Raw genomic sequence first — 22,617 nt, 5'->3', positions numbered from 1 at the left:
TTGGCAATCATTAAGCATTGATATTGCACTTTATATTCTGTTAGAAGTTTCATGTTTCAGTCATTGATTTATAGAAAAGTAAACTGTTAGTGTTGAGAAAGTGGCCAGACTCCTGCGGCAGGAGAAATTACTTGTTATGAAATAAATGCAGTGCTTCCCAACCTTGGCTCTGCATCAGCGATACCTGTGGAGTGCTTTAACAGTATAAATGTCTGGCTGGCAGCCCAGAGCTACTGGATCAGAATTTCTGGGGCCACCACCAGATATCATTTATTAACAGCTCTGAAAGCATTTTTCTTTTTCTTTCTTTCTTTTTTTTTTTATGGAGACAGAGTCTTACAATGTAGCTCCAGCCGGCTAGGAACTTGCTGTGTAGATCAGGTTGGCTTCAAACTCTCAGAGATTCACCTGCACCTGCCTCCTGGGTGCTGGGATTAAAATTGTGTGCCACCACAGCTGGGCTCTGACAATAATTCTGATTGACAGAAGTGAGACAGCTCCAGCCCACAAAATGGTTCCATGGATTAGAGTGATGGACTTTGTTCCCAGTGTCTAAGCCAAAGGGCCCATGTGCTGGGAAGAAATAAATGACTCCTGCCAAGTTGTCCTCTGACCTCCACATGTATGCTATGGCATGAATATGCTTTGTACACCTACCCACACCCTGTCCCCTCCACTAAGATGTAATAATATAAAAACAGGAGATAGCTTTTTTAATGGCAAGCCCATGTTCCCCTTATCCATTCTTATGTTTGCCTCTTTCATTTTTGTGATTTTCTTCATCAGGCACGTCAGTGCTGTGATCAAGGGGAATGCCTCCTGGCTAACCAGGGAATAAATAAGTTTCAGACTAAAGAAGATGCTCAGAAAGCCCTTCAGGATGTGGACAATTTCCTTCAAATGGCCATGCCTTTCATTAATTATGATATCGAAAACCTGCAATATGAATTTGATGTACTCCTATCTCCTGAACTCAAGGTGAGAGACAATTTATTCAAAGACACACAAATAAATTAATCACTATGGTATAAGAGTTTAGTGTCTCACAGCCAACTTTACATTGGTGTGTGTACATACAGTCTTCTTTGGAATTCTGTGGCGATAGTGCCAGTGTCATGTATCAAAGAATCCACAGGCATATGTTTGCTATATAATAAGACTTTCACTATTAGCTTTGAGTCTATTAATATTTATTATTATTACGATGTTTGAGACAGGTTTCTCTGTATAGCTTTGGTTGGCTTAGAACTCCTTGTGTAGACCAGGCTGGCCTCCTGTTACTAAATCCAGCCTGACTTTTATTTTTCAGTGATTTAAATGTGCTGTGAGCTTTCACATATATTTTGTTTTGCATCCTCAGAGAAGGGCTCCTAAGTGGAGTGGACACTTAGGACCAATTTTATGATTGACATATTCTACCCCTCAGGGTGTTTACAATGGAACTTTAGTTTTATATTTACATGAAGAGAATACACTAATATGTTCTTTATCTTTATTAAATATGCTCTAGTTATATTTTATGTTTAAAATAAGTTGTTTCTGTGTTTGTGTTACATGTTTGTAAAACTCAGGTTTTCATAATTATGCAGCAGGCACTATAGTGACTAAGCCATCTCTCAGTCCAAAAATTAATTTTTAACTGTGTCTGATAAATGTAATAGCAGTTGTTATGACATATTTTAGAAAGTAACTCATACATTTTTTGAGACAAATCAGGCTATGTAGCACTGGCTGACTTGGAACTGCTTTGTAGACCAGGCTGGCCTTGAACTCAAGAGATCAGCTTGCCTCTGCCTGCGTCCTCAGTTCTGGGATTAAAGACGTACTCCACTCTGCAGAGCAACTCATGATTTTCTATTTTATGTATATACATGTTTTAACTGCATGTGTGTATACATGTGTGCTGTAGACAATGCCTGGTGCCCATGGAGGCCAGAAGGTGTTGAATAACCTGAAACCTAGAATTAAAGATGTTTCTGAGTGGGCATGTGTTGCCAGGAATTGAACCCATGTCCTCTACAAGAGTAGCCAGTGTTCTTACTTGCTGATCCATTTCTCCAGCCCTAGCTCATAGATATCTTATGCAATTCATAGGCTCAAATGCAGAATATACAGCTAAAGCTTGGAAATATTCGAAGTGTATTTGAGAATCAACAGGCTGGTTCTAAGAGCCTAAAGGACGGATCTGAGGAGGTAGTCAAGACTGTGATTCCTGCACCTCAAAGTGGGATGAGAGCCGCAACACTATTCTTTTCACCTAAACATGGTAAGGCAGCTTGTTTTCATGTTTGCTATGTCTTTCTTTGTCATGCTATTGTTTCCTTTGATGGTGAAAGTGCTATATCTACTAAATTCCTTTTAAGTCCTGATACATTTTAAAACCTTTGAGCTTCTTTGTTTATGTTTAACCACTGTTGTACAAGGCAGAAGTCAGAATGATATCCCTTTATGTCCATAAGGCATAGTAGTAGCACTGATTTGGGTCAGATGATGGACACCTCAACTTGAAACATTCTAGCTTGAGAGATGAGTATGACAATTTTTCTAGCTTTAGACCTTCAGAATTTCTTCAAAAGCATGTGAATCTTATATGTGTATACATGTACATGCATTATAAACCTGCATTCTTACTGTTATTCCAGTGAGCAATTATTTGATTCTTAAAGGATGCTTGATTTTGAGTGTCTTTTATGATAGGGTCGATTGCCTTGTCTAAGTAGATGCTGGTCAATCCTAATTGTGTTAGTAATTTTTTGTTACAGTTTCCATTCTTTTTTTTTGCTTGAATCTTTTAAGTCTATTTAATTGTGTACTATCCCATTCCTTTCTAAGTTCTATACAAAAATAATTATTCTTATAATGATGTTGTACCTGAAAGTCTGAAAACATTATTTCCACAAGGGTTTCCTAGAGCTATCTCTGTAGCTTTTCGAGAGAGAGCAGTTTCATCTTTTCTACAAGTTAAATTAGTTGAAGAGTTGAGCATGTGACTAAGTTCAGTCTCTTTGAGTTAAACTGCATCAGTCCCTTTACTAGTGCAGGAAACTACTTTGAAATGCAGATAAGGCTTGAGCCAGAGGTAATGACTGAATACAACTCATCTCCAATATGGATTAAGTTATAAATGCATTGGAAGTTATATGGTTAGTAATTCCAAAATGTATACATATAGATAAAATAAGATTGTATGAGCCATGGCTTAAATAAATAATGTTGACTATATTAAAAATATGCCGAGATACTGGAACTATTAAAGATACTGAAAAAAGTAAAAAGAACAGAGTAACAAAATGAACTGATTATACCAAACAATTGATATATTTATAAGCACAAAGTAGACATCAGTTACATATCAGGATACTTTAGCTGTGTGTCCTTAGGCACATTGATGATCTTACTTTCCTTGTCTGTAAAATAGGGACAAATACCTTCTCACATAAAAGGTGATCATAAAGAGAAAGTAAAATAAAATTGTTGACACCAAGAATTACTCAATGAATTGGACTATCTCTTCTCTCTGATTAAATCTCTTTTCTTAATAGACCCCCCTAAAGCTCAAGTCTCCCTGCAGCAGAGCACTCTGGATTGTGACCAGGCCATCTACTACCCAGTCGTGTCATTAGTCATTCAGAAAAATGTGCTTTGTGTTATTTTATTTTTCTTTCTTTCTCAGATTTTTATTTAATGGCATTACACTTTCTTTCTGCAGTGGGAATTGGATATTCTTTCTTTCAAGCATGTAAAATTTTTTCAAAAGGTACCCATCTTTATTATATTACTTACCATCAGTACATTTTATGAGTTTGTACACATGAAAAACCAGTTTGGCATCTCAAATCAGCAGCCATTCTTTAATTCTATCTGCAAATAACTTTATCTAACTTTTCATACCAACCATACATTATTCTCTCTCAACATTGAACTTATCTTTAAAAATGACTGTAAAGAATAGAGTGTGCTTCTAAAGTCAGTTTTCTTTCATAAAATGACCACTTAACAAAAGGAAAGAAGAGGAGGCAGGAGAGGTGACTAAGTGGTTCAGAGCGCTTCCTACTCTTCCAGAGGACTCCAGTTCACTTCCCAGCATCCATATGGCAGCTCACCATCACCTGTAACTCCAGCACCAGGGGATCTAATGCCCTCTTCTGGCCTCTATGCATACCCATCTGCCTACCCACACCCACAAAGACATTCAAAATAAAATAAAACTCAAAATAAACAATAAAATAAATATTCAAAAAGAGTTAGTGAAATTAATATGAATCAGGGCTTTCTCCATTTTTAAAGACTCTTACATCACACATATACGAAATATTTGTTTGGAGTAGCTTGAATTTGCTTCAGTTTAAGACTACCTTGTGTAGTTATGCAGATGAAGGCACCTTAATGGATAAACTGCTGAGATGAATACATGATTTTCTCCATCATCCATTATGGTTTGTAAATTATACCAGATCACTATTTAAACCTTCTGCATGTTACCCTATTGGTCTATGGGTAATGTAGGCAATAACATATTTCAGACAAGATTCTAAAACTCGGAGTTGGTAAATCAAGTATTTGACCAAATCAAAGTGTGTGCTAATTTTTCATCAAAACGAGTCAAACTGGTTTTTTATTCTGTTTTTGCTTGTTTAGTTTTTTCTTCATTAAATTGAGTTTTCCATCTAGCATAGTCCCTGTCAACTAGAAGGATGTGATGTTTGATGAATTCCCCCTGAGTACGAAGAGAAGCTATAGAACGGCACTGCCGGTGAAAAATAGTGTTAGATATGGTTGGGCTTTTAAAGCTCGATTTCTAGTCTAGGTCTGTCACCTAAGCTTCAGACTGGTATTTACAACATCAAATTTCCCATAGGAAACAGCCTCATCATACCGAACACATCTCTTCTGCAAACCATGTATAACTCTTCTTTCCCATCTTGTTAACTGGTACTGTAATGTCCCCATTTGTCCAAGCTTAGATGTTCCTGCTCATTCCTATACAGTTGGCATCTAGTAATTCCTATCATTACTTTCTTTTTTTTAAAAAAAATTTTATTGGCTATTTTACTTACATTCAGATGTTATGCCCTTTCCCCATTTCCCTCTACCCAGAAACCCCCTATCCCATCCCCCCCTTCCTGCTTCTATGAGGGTGTACCTCTACTCCTACCTTGCCACCCTCAAATTCCCCCACACTAGGACATCCAGCCTTCACAGGATCAAGTTCTTCTTCTCTCACCTATGCCCAACAATGCCATCCTCTCCTACTTATACAGCTGGAGTCCCTCCCTATGTGCTCCCAGGCTGGTGGTTTAGACCCTGGGAGCTCTGGTTGGTTGGTATTGTTTCAGCTCCAATGGCCTTCACTCTAACTCCTCCATTGGGAACCCCATGATCAGTTCAATGGCTAGCTGTGAGCATCTGCCTCTGGATATGTCAGACTCTGGCAGACCTCTAAGGAGACAGCTATATCAGGCTCCTGTCAGCATGCACTTCCTGGCATATACAGTTAATTGTATTTGTTGATAAATATGCCATCTGTGAATCTAGTAATTCCTATCGTTATTTTCTTTACTGCCACTTTCTCAGTCTAACATAACATCATCGGTGGCCTTGACCATAGTCTCTTTGGCTCCCATTGCCATAGCCTCCTTGCCTCCCTTTCTCTTCTGTTACCTTGTGGAGTTTGCATAGATTGCTGTTTCTTTAGACTACTCTTCCCCTGTTCCTCCATTGCCTCCTTGCTAGCTCCTACTCTGAGTCTACTTCTTCCATACAGCCTACTTACCTGTTTGTTGTTGCACTTGCTAGGCAGGATACTTTGCAGGGACAAGATCTGTGTGCAAGTCATCTTTGCATATCCACAAACACAAAGCTAGCTTGACATATCACACCGGTGCCCAGCTATTTTGTATGTATGCCTTTACACTGTTGAAAGAATGAATGAATGTATTTACCTCGCTTTTCAGAAAAAGATACACATATATACATCTCTCAATTTGCAACTAAACTATAATTTACTTTAAGAAATAAGTTTGGACCTTTGTATGTTAGTTATCTTTAAGATGAGGCACACTGGTACTTATTAAGAAGCTGATCTTGTATGATAATTCACACTAAGTCTAACATATATCTATATATAACTTTTATGTGTCAAAACTTGGTAATTAATGATGGTGAAGTATCTATATTTTATAAAATGAAAGACCATCCACTCCCTGAGTGTGCCTGACACTAGCTCTTGCCAAGAAAAGGAGGATAGAAGGTGTGTTTCTTCTATGCTGAGAGCAGTGCTCATGTACCCCAGAAGGATAGCAGCCTTCTTGATTCAGAACTTAATCTATTCTTTAGTTTGTCTGTGGCTTTTACTTTTAAAGGACATTTGACTCTGCTTGCTTCTGTGAAAACCATCATTTCTTCCCCAGTGCTGGGAACTGAACGCAAGCAAGACAAGTGCTCTATCATTGAGTTATATTTCCAGTTCACTCTCCACCCTGTTTTCTTTTTCTCCAGTGCTGGAGATGTAGTGTTTAAAAATAAATATTAAGGCTTTGAATTTTTAATGAAGGTTTTTAAAATGAGCATTTTTACCCTACTATGGAAACATGTACAGGTTTAAATCTACCTCCTGAACAGATGCTAACCTTAGTGATACCTTATCTGTAAAATGAGCTAGATGTTGTTGTCCATCTCTTAGTGTAGATTTGAGAATTAAAGAAGAAAACAAATCATTGGGCTTAGATCAGGACCTGGTTGGAGTAAGTGCCAAATAAATAGTGGATGCTATAATTACCAGGATGAACTTGGGTTTTTGTCATTAATTTTCAAGTTAATATATAATGACTTTCATTATGACATTTTCATACATAATTTGTTCTTATTTGCATGTGTGTGTGTGTGTGTGTGCACGTGCACATGCTGGTGTAAAACCATACATACATGTACATGATAGAATGGTTTGCTAGGGTTGCTTCTCTCCTTATCCCATATGGGTTGTGAAAATAAGATAAACTCATCACGGTTAGCAGCAAACAATTTTACTTGATAAAACAACTTGCCAGCCCCATAATTTGTTCTTTAAATCCCCCCTCCCAGCTACCCTCTCCTGTCTTCCCTGGTCTCATACATGTAGGGCTAGATTCCGAGAAATCTTTCATCCAGTGAGTAAGTGAACAACAATGTGACTGAATGTTTATGTGGCAGAATGCATACTGAATTTGAACATAATTGTGAACATTTAACACCCTTTTCTTTTGGCAAGTAAGTGCATGTGTACTCCAGGTGAGGATGGGTAGTTCATAGCAAACTCATGCTTCATAAGAAGTTCAGTTGGATGTACATAGCTATCTAACCAGTTGCTATCTTCTGTAGAGTGCTTTAAAACACTAACAAATATATTGAAACAATTTCTTTCTAATAAACACACTTGTGTTTTCATTAACAGTGTTGACTTTAATTCCAGTTTAACATTATTTCACATTTCTCTACCAGTAAAGAAGTCTTGGAGACAGATTCAAGCTCAGAGCACCGTGAAAGTAAGTATAATTGATTAATGAATTCAGTGTTGGCTGTGCTACTACAATTGTAGAATTAGCATGGAGTTTCAGGCATGTTTTCCATTTATTACACTTACCTTGTGAATTTGAAAATCTTACACATATAAGAAAAATCTGCTGCCCGTATCTAATTACAGTACTGGCATAGTCCCAGTGTGTGAGCAGTTTGGTTGCTGTTATTGTATTGTTTTTTTGTTTTGAAGTCCTGACTTACATTCAGAATACTTTCTGTAGAGCCCTGTGTATAAGTTACAGTCCCTCTTCATGTTGTCCACATCCACACACCTAAGCAATGCTTTGTCTTTCTACAGATGGTGCTTTCTTTCATAAATGAGTGTAGTACTGCCAAAACAAAGCAGAGAGTCCAGTTTATCATAGACCATGAACACACTGACTCAGGATGCAGGAAATGCATCTATTTCTTTCTTTCTTTTTTTTTTTTTTAAAAAAAGATTTATTTATATATGAATACACTGTAGCTGTCTTCAGACACACCAGAAGAGGGCATCAGATCTCATTACAGATGGCTGTGAGCCACCATGTGGTCGCTGGGATTTGAACTCAGGACCTCTGGAAGTGCAGTCAGTGCTCTTAACCACTGAGCCATCTCTCCAGTCCTACTTGTTTCTTTCTTATTTTTCCTTCCTTCCTCCCTCCCTCCTTCCCTCCTTACCTCCCACCTTCCTCCCCTCCTACCCTCCCTCCTTCTTCCCTTCCCTCCTTCCCTTCCTCCCTCCTTTTCTCGCTGCCTCTTTCCCTCCCTCCGTCTTTCTCTCTCATCCCTTTTTTGAGCTTTCCTTGGGTTTACTGTATAGACTAGGCTGGCTTCAAACTCCTAGATAGCTACCTGCTTCTACTTCCAGAGTGCTGGGATTAAAGACATGTACCAGCACACCCAGCTCTTATTTGTTTTTTGATGTGTAAGGTACCCCTCCCTTATTTCAGTTTCTGTAGTCTTAGTTACCTGTGGTCAATGATGGTTCAAAACAGTAAATGAAAAATTCTAGGGAAAAAGAAAGAGGATATATATCTCTGCAACATTTTTGTTAACAGTTATTACTGTTAATCTCTTACTGTGCCTAATTCATACATGACTTTTAAAAAAATTGTGAATGCACATATATGGGACAAAGCACAGTCCACGGATGATTCAGGGAGGAAGTAGGTAGTGCATGTGTCTAAGATTTTATTCTTCTCAGTTATCTATGATAGGCTGATAACTGCAGGGTAGCCTCTTCACACCTGTAGGACCGTATGTATTACTTGTTTGTCCTTGGTAGTAAGTGGAACCCAGAACGTACCTCTAAGAGGCATTGTAGCATAGCATAGTAGTACAAACTGTAACTGGACTGCCTGGCTTTATTTAATGCCAGACTCTGACTTATTGATGGTATAATCTTTCGTAAACTCTTTTAACCTCAGGCTTATTAAATAATAGGGGATAATATGACATATGATGTTAGTATAAAAAAGAAGTAACATTTGTGAAGCTCCTTAGTTTCCTATGTGTGGAACATAATGATGCTCAATGTTGTTTCTATTATCATGACTATAGACTTGAACGTGGCTTTTGTTGCTGTAAATAGAAGTATACAAAATAAATCCCAGTTAGTACCTTAAATCTGCGCCCTTAAGTAACTCATAACATTTATTTTACTAGTATACATCCAAGTCATTTTTAGAAAAATGCAATGCTGAATATTAATTTATCTTCAAAGATATTAATTTAATTTACATTGACATTAATTTAATATACATGTATTTGAGAAAGTACTGTACCTACATAGGCATGATTGAACTTTTATTTTCGTTATTTCAGATCGAAACCACTCAGGACAGCCAAGAGAAGAGTGCTGATCAGTCTCCCAAATTGGACAATAGCTTGGATATTTTACAGAAGTATTCTTTCTTTTTTTAACCTACATTCATATACGTATCTCACCACAGAAGGCTCTGGTTTGGTGTCTAAGGCTCATGTGCTTAGAATTTTCATTTTGCAAAATAGGGTCCTATTTAGGGTATTAAACAGTACTAGTGAGTGTCACAAGTACTGGATTTCGATCTGAGCAGCTGTGATGTGTTTCATGAGTCTTGGGTAGTTTTCTTTGCCACTCAGCTACATCTAGTCCCCTTTTAGGATTTCTGTACTTTTCATTTCCAGATTGAAAAGGAAAACAAGAGTTTTTGTTGTTGTTGTTGTGTTTCCCAGTTTAAATCATATATATAAACTATATAGATAGATATGTGTAGGAATAGATTATATATAATATATATATTGTCCATGCTTAGTGCCCATGGAGGGAGCAGTGGGGGAGTCAGAGTTCCTGGACCTGCAATCAATGATTATAAACCTCCATTTGGATCCTGTTAATCACACCTGAGTCCTCTGTAAGAGCAGCATGTGCTCTTAACTACTGAGCCATCTTTCCAACTCCTGTGTTTCACAGTTTTACTGAAAAATAATTAGGAATCAAAAATGGACACATTTAGTATACACAGTGTGCGATATGATGAGGTGATTGCCATAGCAAGTTAGTTAACACTGACAGTGCCTTTTTTGTGGTAAGAATACAGGTGTGTAAGTTCTATTTTGCAAGTGTATGTCCTATATATAAGACATTTAATTAATGATAGTAACCATGCTGTACATTGGATTCCCAGAGTGATTCAATTAGTAAGTGAAAGTACCCTTGGGCCATACTATCTGTTTTAGTTTGGTTTCTGTTGCCTTGATAAAGACCTTGAACAAAAGCAATTTGGGGAAGGAACTGGTTTAGTTGGCTAATAGTTCTAGATCACTATCTATCATGAGAGGAAGTCAGGGCTGGATCCTGGAGGTAGGAACTAAAGGGAACTAAAGCAGAGGCCATGAAGGAGTGTTGCTTACTGGCTTTCTTCCCGTACTCAGTCTGCTTTCTTATAGAATCCAGGATCTACAGTGGCTGAGCCCTCTAATATCAATCGAGAGAATGCCCTGCAGACTTGTGTATACACCAAACAGATTGGACAATTATTTTGTTGACTTTTTTTTTTCCTGGGCTATTGTAATTTTATGTCAAATTGACATCTAAAGCTAACTGTGACACTATTTCTTTCATTTTAAAAAGAAAGGAAAATCAATGAAGGGGCTTGTCAAAAGCTATACTTGGTTATAGATACTGTTTCATAGATATCAACAATGGTCCTTTTTATATGACTTTATATTATTATGTTAATATTCTAAACTTGAAAATACTGACCTATATATGAGTTCCATATCATGAGCTGGGCCTGGAAGTGCATTCCTTTAACCCCAGATCTTAGGGAAGCAGAAGCAGAGGAATCTCTGAGTTTGAAGGCAATCTGATTTACATAGTTACAGAGCAGGAGGACTACATAGTGAGGTCTGTCTCAAAAAACTAACGACAATAAAGTTTCATATCCTGTTGTTAGAAATGACCAATAGTTTGCATCAGATTGCATAGAGATATGTATGTATCCCAAGTTATGTAAGATAATTTAAAGGAACTCACTTTAGAAAAAAAGAGGGTCTAAATTCTTTAAACTATGAAAAACAAAAGAAGAAATGTACAAAGGTAGAAGGTAAATAGGTTGCTTATATTAGAGAGGGGAGTAAAACTTAAATATGATGGCTGGAAATCCATTGGGTATTACCTGTATTTTATTTTAATGGCACAGATTGGCACACAGTGTGCCTATAGAATCTTAAGTTTTCCTTCTATTCCATGTGGAGGTGTGTGTGCATTTATAACATGTATGAGGAAAAAAGCCAGAAAGTTCCTGGGAACTAGGGAAAATTGTGTTTACAGGGTTAGTACTTTTTTTAAGGAGGTGATTCTAGAGCTCAGGAAATTAATTAATTAATTAATTAATTAATTAATTCAGACATAGGCTTTGTATTATTCTAGTAAATTTGTTCTTAATCTAAGTGAATTAGAAATCATTTTTATGTTAACACACAGCCCTTTAACATTTGCAAAAACCTCACCCCCTCCAAGACAGATCTTGCTTTGTATTCCTGACTGGCTCAGAATGTAGCTTTTTGAAGTCATAGATTTTCCTGCCCCTGCCTCTTGAGTGCTGGATTAAAGGTGTGTGCCACCACACCTGGCCTTTTTAAAAAATATATTAAAAAGCCTTCTGGGTGACTCTTTCCAACAACTATAAAATAAACTTCATGTTTTGATTATGGAACAAAACTCCTAGGTAGTTCCAATATCCTGGCTTATTTTACTTTAGATCAGTGGTTCTCAAACCTTCTTAATAATGCTGTGACCTTCTAATACAATTCCTTATGTTGTGGTGACCCCCAATCAGACAATTATTTTGTTGCTACTTTGTGACTGTAATTTTTCTGCTGCTATGAATCATAATGTAAATATCTGATAGGCAAGATATCTGATATACAACCCACAAAGGGGTTGCAACCCATAGGTTGAGAACCACTGCTTTAGATTATTTTTAGTGATAATAACAGATCCATTCATTGTAATGTGATACGAGAGTGGGACATTAACTGATAACTATGGTCTGTTCATTGTAGCCATGTCCTGAATGAGCTGATACAGACAGAGAGGGCGTATGTTCGAGAGCTGTTTACTGTTTTGTTGGTAAGTATAGCAAATTGATTTTTTCCCCACCATTTTCCTAAACAGTCCCTGACTACTTTCATTAGAAAGTGTTCTGAGCCTTTTTCTGTTTCTGTCTCTGTCCTTGGTTGTCAGTGGGTATTTGCTGTTATTTGAGACAACATGTTGTTTAAGTGATTACATTGACATTCCCTCTCAGGAGTGTGGATACATGATTCAGAATTCCTTACATAAAAAGAGAAGCTGATCTCTTAGGGACATGGCGCGCTGTTGTAATTATTCCCAGGCTGCTACTTAGAGGTTAAAATGGAAAGAACTGAGGGTTGGATAAAAATACTCATTTGACACAAATGCCATGGTAGTAATTTGTAATTTAGTCTGAACAGAAATCTAAAAACTTACTTTTAATTTAAGGAGAGCTTTATATTCTGTACTATAATTTTTCATAGTTGGTTTTGGTTTGGTTTCCAACACTACAATAAAAGCTTTGAAGGCCACAGTACTACTTTTATACAGACCTTCTTATCCTGCATTCTAAAAGAATGCTAGAGATAACTCTTACAACTCAGGGATCTAAATGTTAAATTTCAATTAGCTGTACTCATAAGTCTTCTCTAAATTTTGTTGAACTTATGCTGTTAATGGTCCAACTAAACATTAGCATAAACATTTCAAATACAAAACCTGATTTCTTTTTAATAGGGCTACAGATCTGAGATGGACAATCCACAGATGTTTGATCTTATGCCACCTCTCCTGAGAAATAAAAAGGATGTTCTCTTTGGAAATATGGCAGAAATATATGAATTCCATAACAAGTATGTAATTGCCAAATTCAACTTTATGGTGATTTTGTTATTTTCACAAAGTTATTGCTGGGTGGTGGTGGTGTACACCTTTAATGCCAGAAAGGTAGAGAGGAGGCAGAAAGAGATGGATTATCTATGGGTTTCAGGCCAGCCTGGTTCATATAGTGAGTTCTAGGACAACCAGGGATGTGTATAGAGACACTGTTTGAAAAGGCGTGGAAAGCAGAACTTCTCACTTGTTTATTATTATATGTCATAAATGACTTTCGTCTAAAAATTCCACAGCATTTTCATGAGCAGACTGGAAGATTGCTCTGATGCTCCAGAAAGAGTGGGACCTTGCTTCCTGGAAAGGGTTAGTCTTATTACTTGCTTTTAAATTATCTAAATATTGGCAATTCAAAAAGTATCTTTTGTATAAAGTAACCTTGGAGACAAGATAACCCCCCTCCCTTTCCCTTTAATATCTGTGTTTTTGGAGAAGACTCATCAATTCCAGCAAATACTTAAAGTAAATCTGTTTTGTTGGAAAAAATGATGAAAGGGATATTCAGGGAATATTTGCTTCTGTAGTATTGTTTCAATTACTCAGGTCGTAGCAATAAAATCCAGGGACCACCTTACCTATGAAGATGTGAGAGATAGGAGCATATTAATAAAATCACACTGAGCTTGGTTAAAGTTAGAATAGAAGATGCCTTTTTTAAAAAACAAAACTTAAGAGACAGAGAGTCTCATCATGTAGTTATAGATTTTTTTTGGATTTTTTTTATCTTTTTTATTGGATGTTTTATTTACATTTCATATGTTACCCCTTACCCCATCCCCCACCCATTAAATTACAAGTTATCTAGTTTCTCCTCCTTTTGAAAGACCAACCTTCTCCTGATTGGAAATCAGTTCAATCAACCATAGCTTGAGGGTGTAACAGTGGCTATATAGAAGACACTCATGAAATGAAAGTTAAAGTGGGAATAGGAGATAGACCAATAGAAGAAGATCAGGGAAAGATGTCAAAGGGGGAGCAAACTGTGTAGCCATGTGCTTAGACGTGATGATGTCTCAGTGATGAACCAAGGACTACTTCTAACTTGGAAGTTAGCTGTAAGCTCCTTTATTTAGACAGCTAGCAGACTAATGGCACAGAAAATGCACATTGGCACCTATTAAATCATGACAATAAATAGCTTACAAAGATAAGGGTTCTCTTTTCTTGCTCAACTGTCAAGTTTGGTAAGCAGGAATTCTAGAATTGCTTGTAGAATTATGTATCCTGCTGTCTGGCCCAATGGGTGTGCTGCCCTTGGAACACAAAGCAGGGTTTTTTATGTCACATTGACTATCATGGTTGGTCACATATTGTCTTGCTCAGCCTTTTTAAAAACAAAAATTCATATTTATAAATTGGTAATATATTTGCATTTGTGCTTTATTACAGAAGGATGATTTTCAGATGTATGCCAAATACTGTCAGAATAAACCCAGGTCAGAGTTAATTTGGAGGAAGTATTCTGAATGTGCCTTTTTCCAGGTATTAATTATTTAAATATTAAACACATTCCTTTTGGAAGATATTAGAATATTTCTCATTAGCAAATTCATTTTCTGCTTTGTGTATATATATATATATATATATATATATATATATATATATATGAAATAGCAATTCTCAACCAAAGTAAACACATACACATACTTACGTATAGGAATACATATTTGTTGTTCCCCAGAGGCAACCACTTTTAGCTACTTGTGGTATTTGCCTTCCTATCTCCAAATAACATGCTTGTCTTTCTCCTTCCTGTTTTAGAAAAATGAAGATTTAGGTCTCTTTACTGTTCCCTGTCCCATGACCATAGCCACATGAAATTCTTTTCTCCAAAGCTTCCAGTATATTTTTGTTAGATCAATTGGCTATATTTAACTCAATTATTAAGACTGGAATTTCTCTGGGCAGATGACTCATATAGTAAAATATGGTCACTTTTCTTTCTCTTCTGTTTTTGTTATAATTTTCTTTTTACTCTATTTTTCTATATGCTTTGCTTTCTTCCTCTCTTAACCTCTTCTGATTTTAGTAATCATATTTTTTTCATATGTTTACATATATCGACTGTCTTTAAATTTCATCCAAAAGAAATAACTTCTAGAGTTTCTGACTTGGTTATAGCTTTCATATCAGTGTCTAGGTGCATATCATTTGGGGGCACTTCTTACTGGTCTCTTTAGTAGCCTGTCTTCCTAGCTACATGCCAATCTTTTAAAAATATTTATTTAACTTTATGTGTATCTTGCCTGTATGTATGCATGAACACTATGTGAATACCTGGGAGTCAGAATAAGGTGATGGATCCCATGGAACTGGAGTTTGGATTGTTGTGACTCACTATGTGGATTCTGAGAATGGAGTCTGTATCCTGTGCAAAAGCAACAGGTGCTGTAACTTGCTGAGCCATCTTTCTAACCTCCTGGCCTTCATCTTATTCTACCCTCTATTAGAAAATACATGTTAGGTCATATATTTGTATAAGTTTTTGAGATCTTGCATGAGTAAGAGTTTTTATTGTACCCTAATGCTTTGATTGTTAAAGATGGCTAAGTATAAAATTCTAACTAAGAAATAATTAAATAATTATTCTCAGAAAATTGAAGATACTGCTTCACTGCTTTCTGATTTCTAGAAGAAATATGACACCAGTTTGACTCTCTTCCTCAGAAGGACATGGGAACTATACTTAAAGTTTGTTGGTTGGCATTGTTTTCACTCAATATCTTGGTATTTAGGGTATTACTTCTTTAGAGTTTTGTGGTAAAAGTGTAAAACCTAAGGCCTTTTATATACTAGGCAAGTACTCTAACATTGAGCTGTACCCTAGCCCTTGCTGATCATTCCAAACCTGGGATCTCCAGTCCAAATTTACTTCATTTTACTCCACTTTATCCTCCTTATTTTCCTTTTCTGGAATTTCTATTGTGTGGATGTTGGAATCCTGGACTATCCCTATAATTATCTTTTCTCTGGCTGCCAAGCCTTTTCCTTTTCTATTCTGCTCTCAGGAATTATCTGCTACTCTTCCTAATTGAGAGTTTTATTGCTGTCACCATTTTTTTAAAGATAAAATGTTATTGGCATATACTTATTATGTAAGGTGATGGATTTTATAACACCGATTTAAGTAGATCATGTGTATTGAACATAGTTACCGCTTATTACCCTTTCTTATTCCAACATCGATCTCCCTAGTCCCCTTTCTCTTCTCAAATAGTCTCTCTTTACTTATATGTAAATGCTATCTTTATATATGTCACTCTTTATATGTATAGTCTTGGTTTTATATTTATTTTTGAGTCTGGTATATTTTACTTTTAATATGATTCTAGCACTACTCTTATTTTCCTAAAAATGACACAATTTCATGCTTCACTATGGCTCAATAAGACTCCACTGTATACCATACTGTCCATTCATCTGTGGAAGAGAATCACGTACTGTGGATATCTCTACTGCAGACCTAGATGTGCGAGTATCTCTTTAGAATGCTGATTTAGAGTCCTAATGATGGTATAGCTGGGTCATTTGGCAGTTTTATTTCAATTTTTAAAAATGTGTATGTTTGTGTCTTCACAGAAACATGTGTGTATGTGTGTGGACATTTATGCACGAGTATAAATGCACATGTGTGTCTGGGGTGTTGAGGTCAAAGATCAACCTTTAGTGTTATTCCTTGGGTGCCATTCGCCTTGGTCTTTTGAGACAGAGTCTTTCCTTAGCTTAGAACATGATAAGTTGAGTAGGCTGACTGGTTACCAGGTGTCAGAGATCTGCCTATATCCTCCTCCCCAGTGTTGGGATTATAAGTGTATAAGTGCTGTAAGCCACCATGTGTATCTTTGTTGTTTTGTTTGTTTGCTTTGGCTTTTTAAGACAAGGTGTCTTAGTTAGGGTTTTACTGCTGTGAACAGACACCATGATCAAGGCAACTCTTATAAGGACAACATTTCACTGGGGCTGGCTTACAGGTTCAGAGGTTTAGTACATTATCATCAAGGTGGGAACATGGCAGTGTCCAGGCAGGCATGGTGATGGAGGAGCTGAGAGTTCTACATCTTCATCTGACTGCAGACGGGAGAAAACTGACTCTTCTGTACTGAGCAGAGCTTCAAAGCTCACTCCCACAGGAACGCACTTACTCCAAGAGGCCACACCTCTCAAAAGTACCACTCCCTAGGGGAAAAGCATGTTCAAACCGCCATACAGGTTATCTCTATGTGACCCTGGCTGTCCTGGACTTGATTTGTAGATCAAGCTGGCATTGAACTAACAGAGATCCACTTTCCTTTACCTCCAGAGTGCTGAGATTAAAGGTGTGTACCACCTTTGTCTAACATATCTTTTGTTTCTAAATTTTTAAAATGCAAGTTCTGGGGTATCTAACTCTGGTCTTCATGCTTGCAATTATGTTATCAACTGAGCTGTCATCCTAGCCCTAGTTGTGGTTATTGAGGAACTTCCATCCTGATTTCCACAGTGGCTGTGCCAAGTAATTTTCTGGACTCCCTGAGTTACTTTTAATAGAATCCTGATTCTTTGTTTTAGACTTTTTTTCATTTATCTATATGAAGATAATAATATATTTTCATTTTAAAGTAGTTTTCTTCTCTCTTCATAGTGCCAACTGCATTCAAACTGGTTTTCTATTTTTTTCTTCATTAGCACCTGTCCCTTATCTTGGATGATGTTCTGAAATGTCTATTATTTGTCTGTTTGGTTGCAATAAGGACAAATGTATGAAATCTGACAAAAGTCTCTTGTGCATTTCTGGGTTTATTGAGTATGATCCTCAGTCTTGGATTGTTTGTCTCAGATTGTTTCCTTTGGCATGCTAATGAGAGATGGGGGGAGTTGTTACCACATCTATCTTTATACATTCTCTTCAATTGCTTAGATCTTTCAGACTGCTGTTCAATATAACTATAATTGACTGCTATGGCACTTAAGGAAAAGGGATGATGGTCTGAGTTGTTAGATATATAGTCAACTCTTCTCCTTGCTTTCAGTATGCTGATCTGATCTCAGCTGAACCTTAGCCCCTTAGTCCAAATGCCCTCTGGCTTACTTTTATCACATCTTCTGTTGATCAGGCTCACGTGACTCAGTTATGCTTAGTGCAGCTTTTACATTGTTTATTTTAGATTTTAATGTCCATTTAATTTTGGTTTTGGTAACGGATTTATTAAGATTTAACTAAAATACTACAAAATTCACCCCTTTAAAACAGAGGTTCTCAATCTTCCTAATGCTATGACCCTTTAATATACTTCCTCATATGTTGTACTGGCTGGTTTTATGTGTCAACTTGACCCAAGCTGGAGTTATCACAGAGAAAGTAGCTTCAGTTGAGGAAATGCCTCCATGAGATCCAGCTGTAAGGCATTTTCTCAATTAGTGATCAAGGGGGGAGGGTCCATTGTTTGTGGTAGTCCTGGGTTCTATAAGAAAGCAAGCTGAGCAAGCCAGGAGGAGAAGGAAACCAGTAAGTAACATCCCTCCATGGCCTCTGCATCAGCTCCTGCTTCCTGACCTGCTTGAGTTCCAGTCCTGACTTTCTTTGGTGATGAACAGCGGTGTGCAAGCTGAATAAACCCTTTCCTTCCCAACTTGCTTCTTGATCATGATGTTTGTGCAGGAATAGAAACCCTGACTAAGACATATGTGGTGATCCCAACCATAAAATTACTTCATTGCTACTTTATAACTGTAATTTTGCAACTATTATGAATCACAATGTAAATATCTGTTTTCCAATGGTCTTAGGTAACGCCTGTAAAAGGGTCATTTGGCCCCAAAGGAGTCATGACTCACAGGTTAAATACTACTGCTTTAAAGCATACGATTCAATCGTTCAACTGTATTCATCAGCTTGTATGGTTATCAACACAATATAAGAACATTTTTATCATTATAAATTCCCACCCTAAAGTCGGTCATGATGGCACACACTTGTTATTCCAGCACTGACAGGCCTGAGGAAGAAGGGTCTTGAGTTTGAGTCATGCCTGGGCTACATAGTGACATCCTGTCTTTGAAAACAAATATATAATAGTAAGCAACTAATGGACCAAGCCAAAAATAAAATAAAAAAGAGAGAATTACATGACCTTGTACCTTTTTATAGTCACCTCTTACACTGATTTCCCCAATACATTCAATTAACATTCAGCTGTTAATTTGATTTCTGTTTTTGTAGCTTTGCCTATTCTGAGTATTTCCTAACACAAAAACTTAAACTATATGGTATTTTTATGTGGCTTCTTTTTCTTTTTTTTTTTAATTTTTCGAGACAGAGTTTCTCTGTGTAGTCCTGGCTGTCCTGGAACTCACTGTGTAGACCAGGCTGGCCTCAAACTCAGAAATCTGCCTGCCTCTGCCTCCCAAGTGCTGGGATTAAAGGCGTGCGCCACCACTGCCCAGCTTTTTTTTTTGGAAGTGGCTTCTTTTTCTTAATACAGTGGTTCTCACTCTTCTGCATGCTGCAGGTCTTTTAATACAGATCTTCATGTTGTGGTGATCCCCAACCACAAAATTATTTCATTGCTACTTCATAACTAAAATTTTGCTATTGTTATGAATTGTAATGTGAATATCTGATATGCATGATATCTGATTTTGTGACCCCAAAGGGGACATGATCCACAGGTTTAGAAGTGGTTATTTCACAAGTATTTTTGAGTTTCATACCATTGTATGTAACAGTAATTTATTCTTTTTCCTGTTTGAATATTTTTCTGAGTTGATAGATCATATTTGATTAATATGACCATTAGTTGATGGGCATTTGGCTTGTTTTTATCTTTTGTTTACTATAGCTGTAACTTTGTTTTAGAAATGTTATTATTTTATAGTGTACATGTGTTTTTTCCTGCATTCATGTTTGTGTACCATGTGGATGTAGTATCCTCAAAGATGAGAGGATGGTTTTGTATTTGTTAGAACTGGATTTACAAGTGATTGTAAACCATCATGTTGGAGCTGTTAATCTAACCCTGATCCTCTAAAAGAACATACTTTTATTTATTTTTTTATTTTCTTATTGGATATTTTATTATTATATATTATATATAATATATAAAATATAATATATTTTATATAATATATATTATATTACATTTCAGATGTCATCTCCTTTTCCCATTTCTCCTTCCTAGAACCCCCCATCCCATCCCCCCTACTCCTTTTTGCTTTTATACCATTTTAATTACATGCAAGTATTAAGGTCAGTTCTAGGTTGAGGAACTAGCAATACAATAGATGCAAATAGTCAAGGAACAAGCAAGACAATAAATACAAATAGTCAAAGACCAAGCAAGGCTATAAACAAAGTTTCATGAACACTCCCGTGATCATTGTTTCTAAGGGCTTATCAGGATGTCCCAAATATCTGAGCCTACTTCCCTGTTCTACCCCCAAATCATTTTCATGTCTGAAGCCTACTTCATTGTTCTAGCCTAAGATTTAGACTCCTGTCTGAAATTACTTCTTTGCTTTAGCCTAATATTTAGATTCCTGCCTGACATTCTTCGTTCTAGCCTAAGATTTAGATTCCTGCTTGAAATTAATTATTTGTTCTAGCCTAATGTCAGATTCCTGCCTGAAGCCCACTTCCTTGTCTTTGGCTAATGTCAGATTCCTGCCAAGCAGCCTATTTCCTTGTCCTTGGCCTATGTCAGATTCTTGCCTAGCAGCCCCAAAGGCTCTTTGCCTCTCCCTCTTTTTTATTTCATTAGCAAGACTGAGCCAGTCTAAGGTCTTTCTGACAAGAATGCCTTCCTTACCTGCCATGGAATATGCATTATCAAAAGCAATGCACTCATGTCTTAGCTTGGTAAGGCTCTGTGCAGAATCTTACCCGTTCTTAGCTTGCCAGCCTGTTAATTTAATAACTCTGTCTGGGTGTCCATTTTCAGGTTCAAGCCATCATATACTTGGCTGCCAACATGTTGATGTTGTTAAAGACAAGCTTAAAGCTTGGGCAGAAATAAAAGTATTCCCAGGACAAAAAGGGATATCATGATCAAGCTATATATGCCATTATGGAAGCTTGACCAAGTGTTAGAACATGTGTTAAGGCTCTTTTAATTGTCAAGTTAAAATTACTTTTGTTTCTTCTACAGTATTTAATGTAAGATGCATTGATTGTACACTTTCTAATTGTGTTTGTGTTTTGAAATTTGCCATGTCAGTTATGGAGGTCTATCAATCAGCTTTTGTCTTATTGCCCTGAGTATCACAGAACCTTAGTATTCTGAAAAAAAGCTTACAAGTACTGGAAGAAATGAGTCAGGCTTTAAGCAGAAGAAGAGGGTAGTGGGTTTGATTATTGCTGGTATAACAGCTTTAATTACATTAATTGCTAGCACCACTGCTTCTGCAATTGCTTTGACACAAGAAGTTAAGACAGCTGCTTTTGTTAATCATTTAGCAAAAAATGTTACTAATGTGTTGAATATTCAAGAGGATTTACATAGGCATTTGGAACAATTGATTGATTTACATTTTGCAAATATCTCCTCACTTCTCAAATATTTTTTGTCTTGAGACAAATATGTCATCATTCTAGTTGGGTTTCATGATGGAGATTAAATGCATGTATCAGTCTATCATCTTTAAGTGTTGATCATTTATTCTTATTTGAACTAGATTATTTGTTGTATTTTATTTACATTCAGTAGAAGGCTGTATATCTTAGTCAGGTATAGCCTCCTTCCAGGCTTCTTGTGTTATATACACTCCATATGCACATTCATCCTTACCACCCCCATCTTTTCCTAACTATGGTCCCTCCACTGTTCCCAGGACCCAGTGTCATGACCCCTCTATTTATAGTGGCAGCAAGCCAATTACTGAATGAAATACAGCACCAGTTGATGAAGTCTGTATTTTTCTTGCAATCTTAAAAAATACTCTGTTCTCATACCCAGTCAGATTTATATTTAGCACAACCTATTTCTTGTCTAGGCCTTTGCCTATGGAGCTAGTCTTTTATTAATGTTCTTGGACAGATGGAAGAACATTTTAATCATTCTAACCTATTGTCATTTCCTGCATTCTCAAATTTTATGCAGTTTATACCAATGTGTATTTATATGTGGAAAACTTTTAGACTTTTAAATGCTGTAATTTCTACCTCTGAAATTCTTTCTTCTTTCTTTCCTTCTTTCCCTCTCTCCCTTTGTTCTTCTCTCCTTCCTTTTCCCCTTTGTTTCATTCTCTTCTCTCTTTTTCTTTTTGAGATAGGGTCTCTGTATTATATAGCTCTGGCTGGCCTGGAATTCACTATGTAGACCAAGCTGGCTTTGAACTTATAGAAATCTACTTTCTTCTTTCCTCTTGTGTGCTGAATTATAGGTATGTGCCCTCAAATTTTCAAAATGGTATTGAGTTTTTCAGGTATATTATTTCTCTTTGTTTTTGTACTATAGTCCACAGTGATATTTCTGATATATATTCCTTAATATTTATAAAAGATTCATGTCTGGGGTCTAATCAAAGAGCTCTTGGGGCTTGGCATTTCCACAGGTACATATCTGTTTATTTTATATTAAAATTGCTAAAAAATTTGCTCATGAGTTTATGAGTATCTTGCATACACACACACACACACACACACACACACACAC

At 36.7% G+C, this 22,617-nt stretch overlaps 1 protein-coding gene across 1 annotated transcript in view; it reads left to right on the top strand.

The window, feature by feature from the left end:
• Mcf2 (MCF.2 cell line derived transforming sequence) overlaps window positions 1–22,617 on the top strand; it is a 99,774-nt gene that overhangs the window by 53,706 nt on the left and 23,451 nt on the right. Inside the window, exons 12-19 of the mRNA XM_028754133.1 lie at window positions 787–978; window positions 2,095–2,266; window positions 7,477–7,520; window positions 9,361–9,440; window positions 12,085–12,151; window positions 12,833–12,948; window positions 13,225–13,294; window positions 14,378–14,470. Coding sequence (XP_028609966.1) covers window positions 787–978; window positions 2,095–2,266; window positions 7,477–7,520; window positions 9,361–9,440; window positions 12,085–12,151; window positions 12,833–12,948; window positions 13,225–13,294; window positions 14,378–14,470 — 834 coding nt within the window. The remainder of the gene's footprint in view (window positions 1–786; window positions 979–2,094; window positions 2,267–7,476; window positions 7,521–9,360; window positions 9,441–12,084; window positions 12,152–12,832; window positions 12,949–13,224; window positions 13,295–14,377; window positions 14,471–22,617) is intronic.

Source organism: Grammomys surdaster, unplaced genomic scaffold (genome assembly GCF_004785775.1).
Source record: "Grammomys surdaster isolate TR1022 unplaced genomic scaffold, NIH_TR_1.0 125982, whole genome shotgun sequence".
Classification (NCBI taxonomy): Eukaryota; Metazoa; Chordata; class Mammalia; order Rodentia; family Muridae; genus Grammomys; species Grammomys surdaster.
The sequence above is the reverse complement of the archived record's forward strand: the minus strand, read 5'-3'. Positions and strand labels throughout refer to the sequence as shown.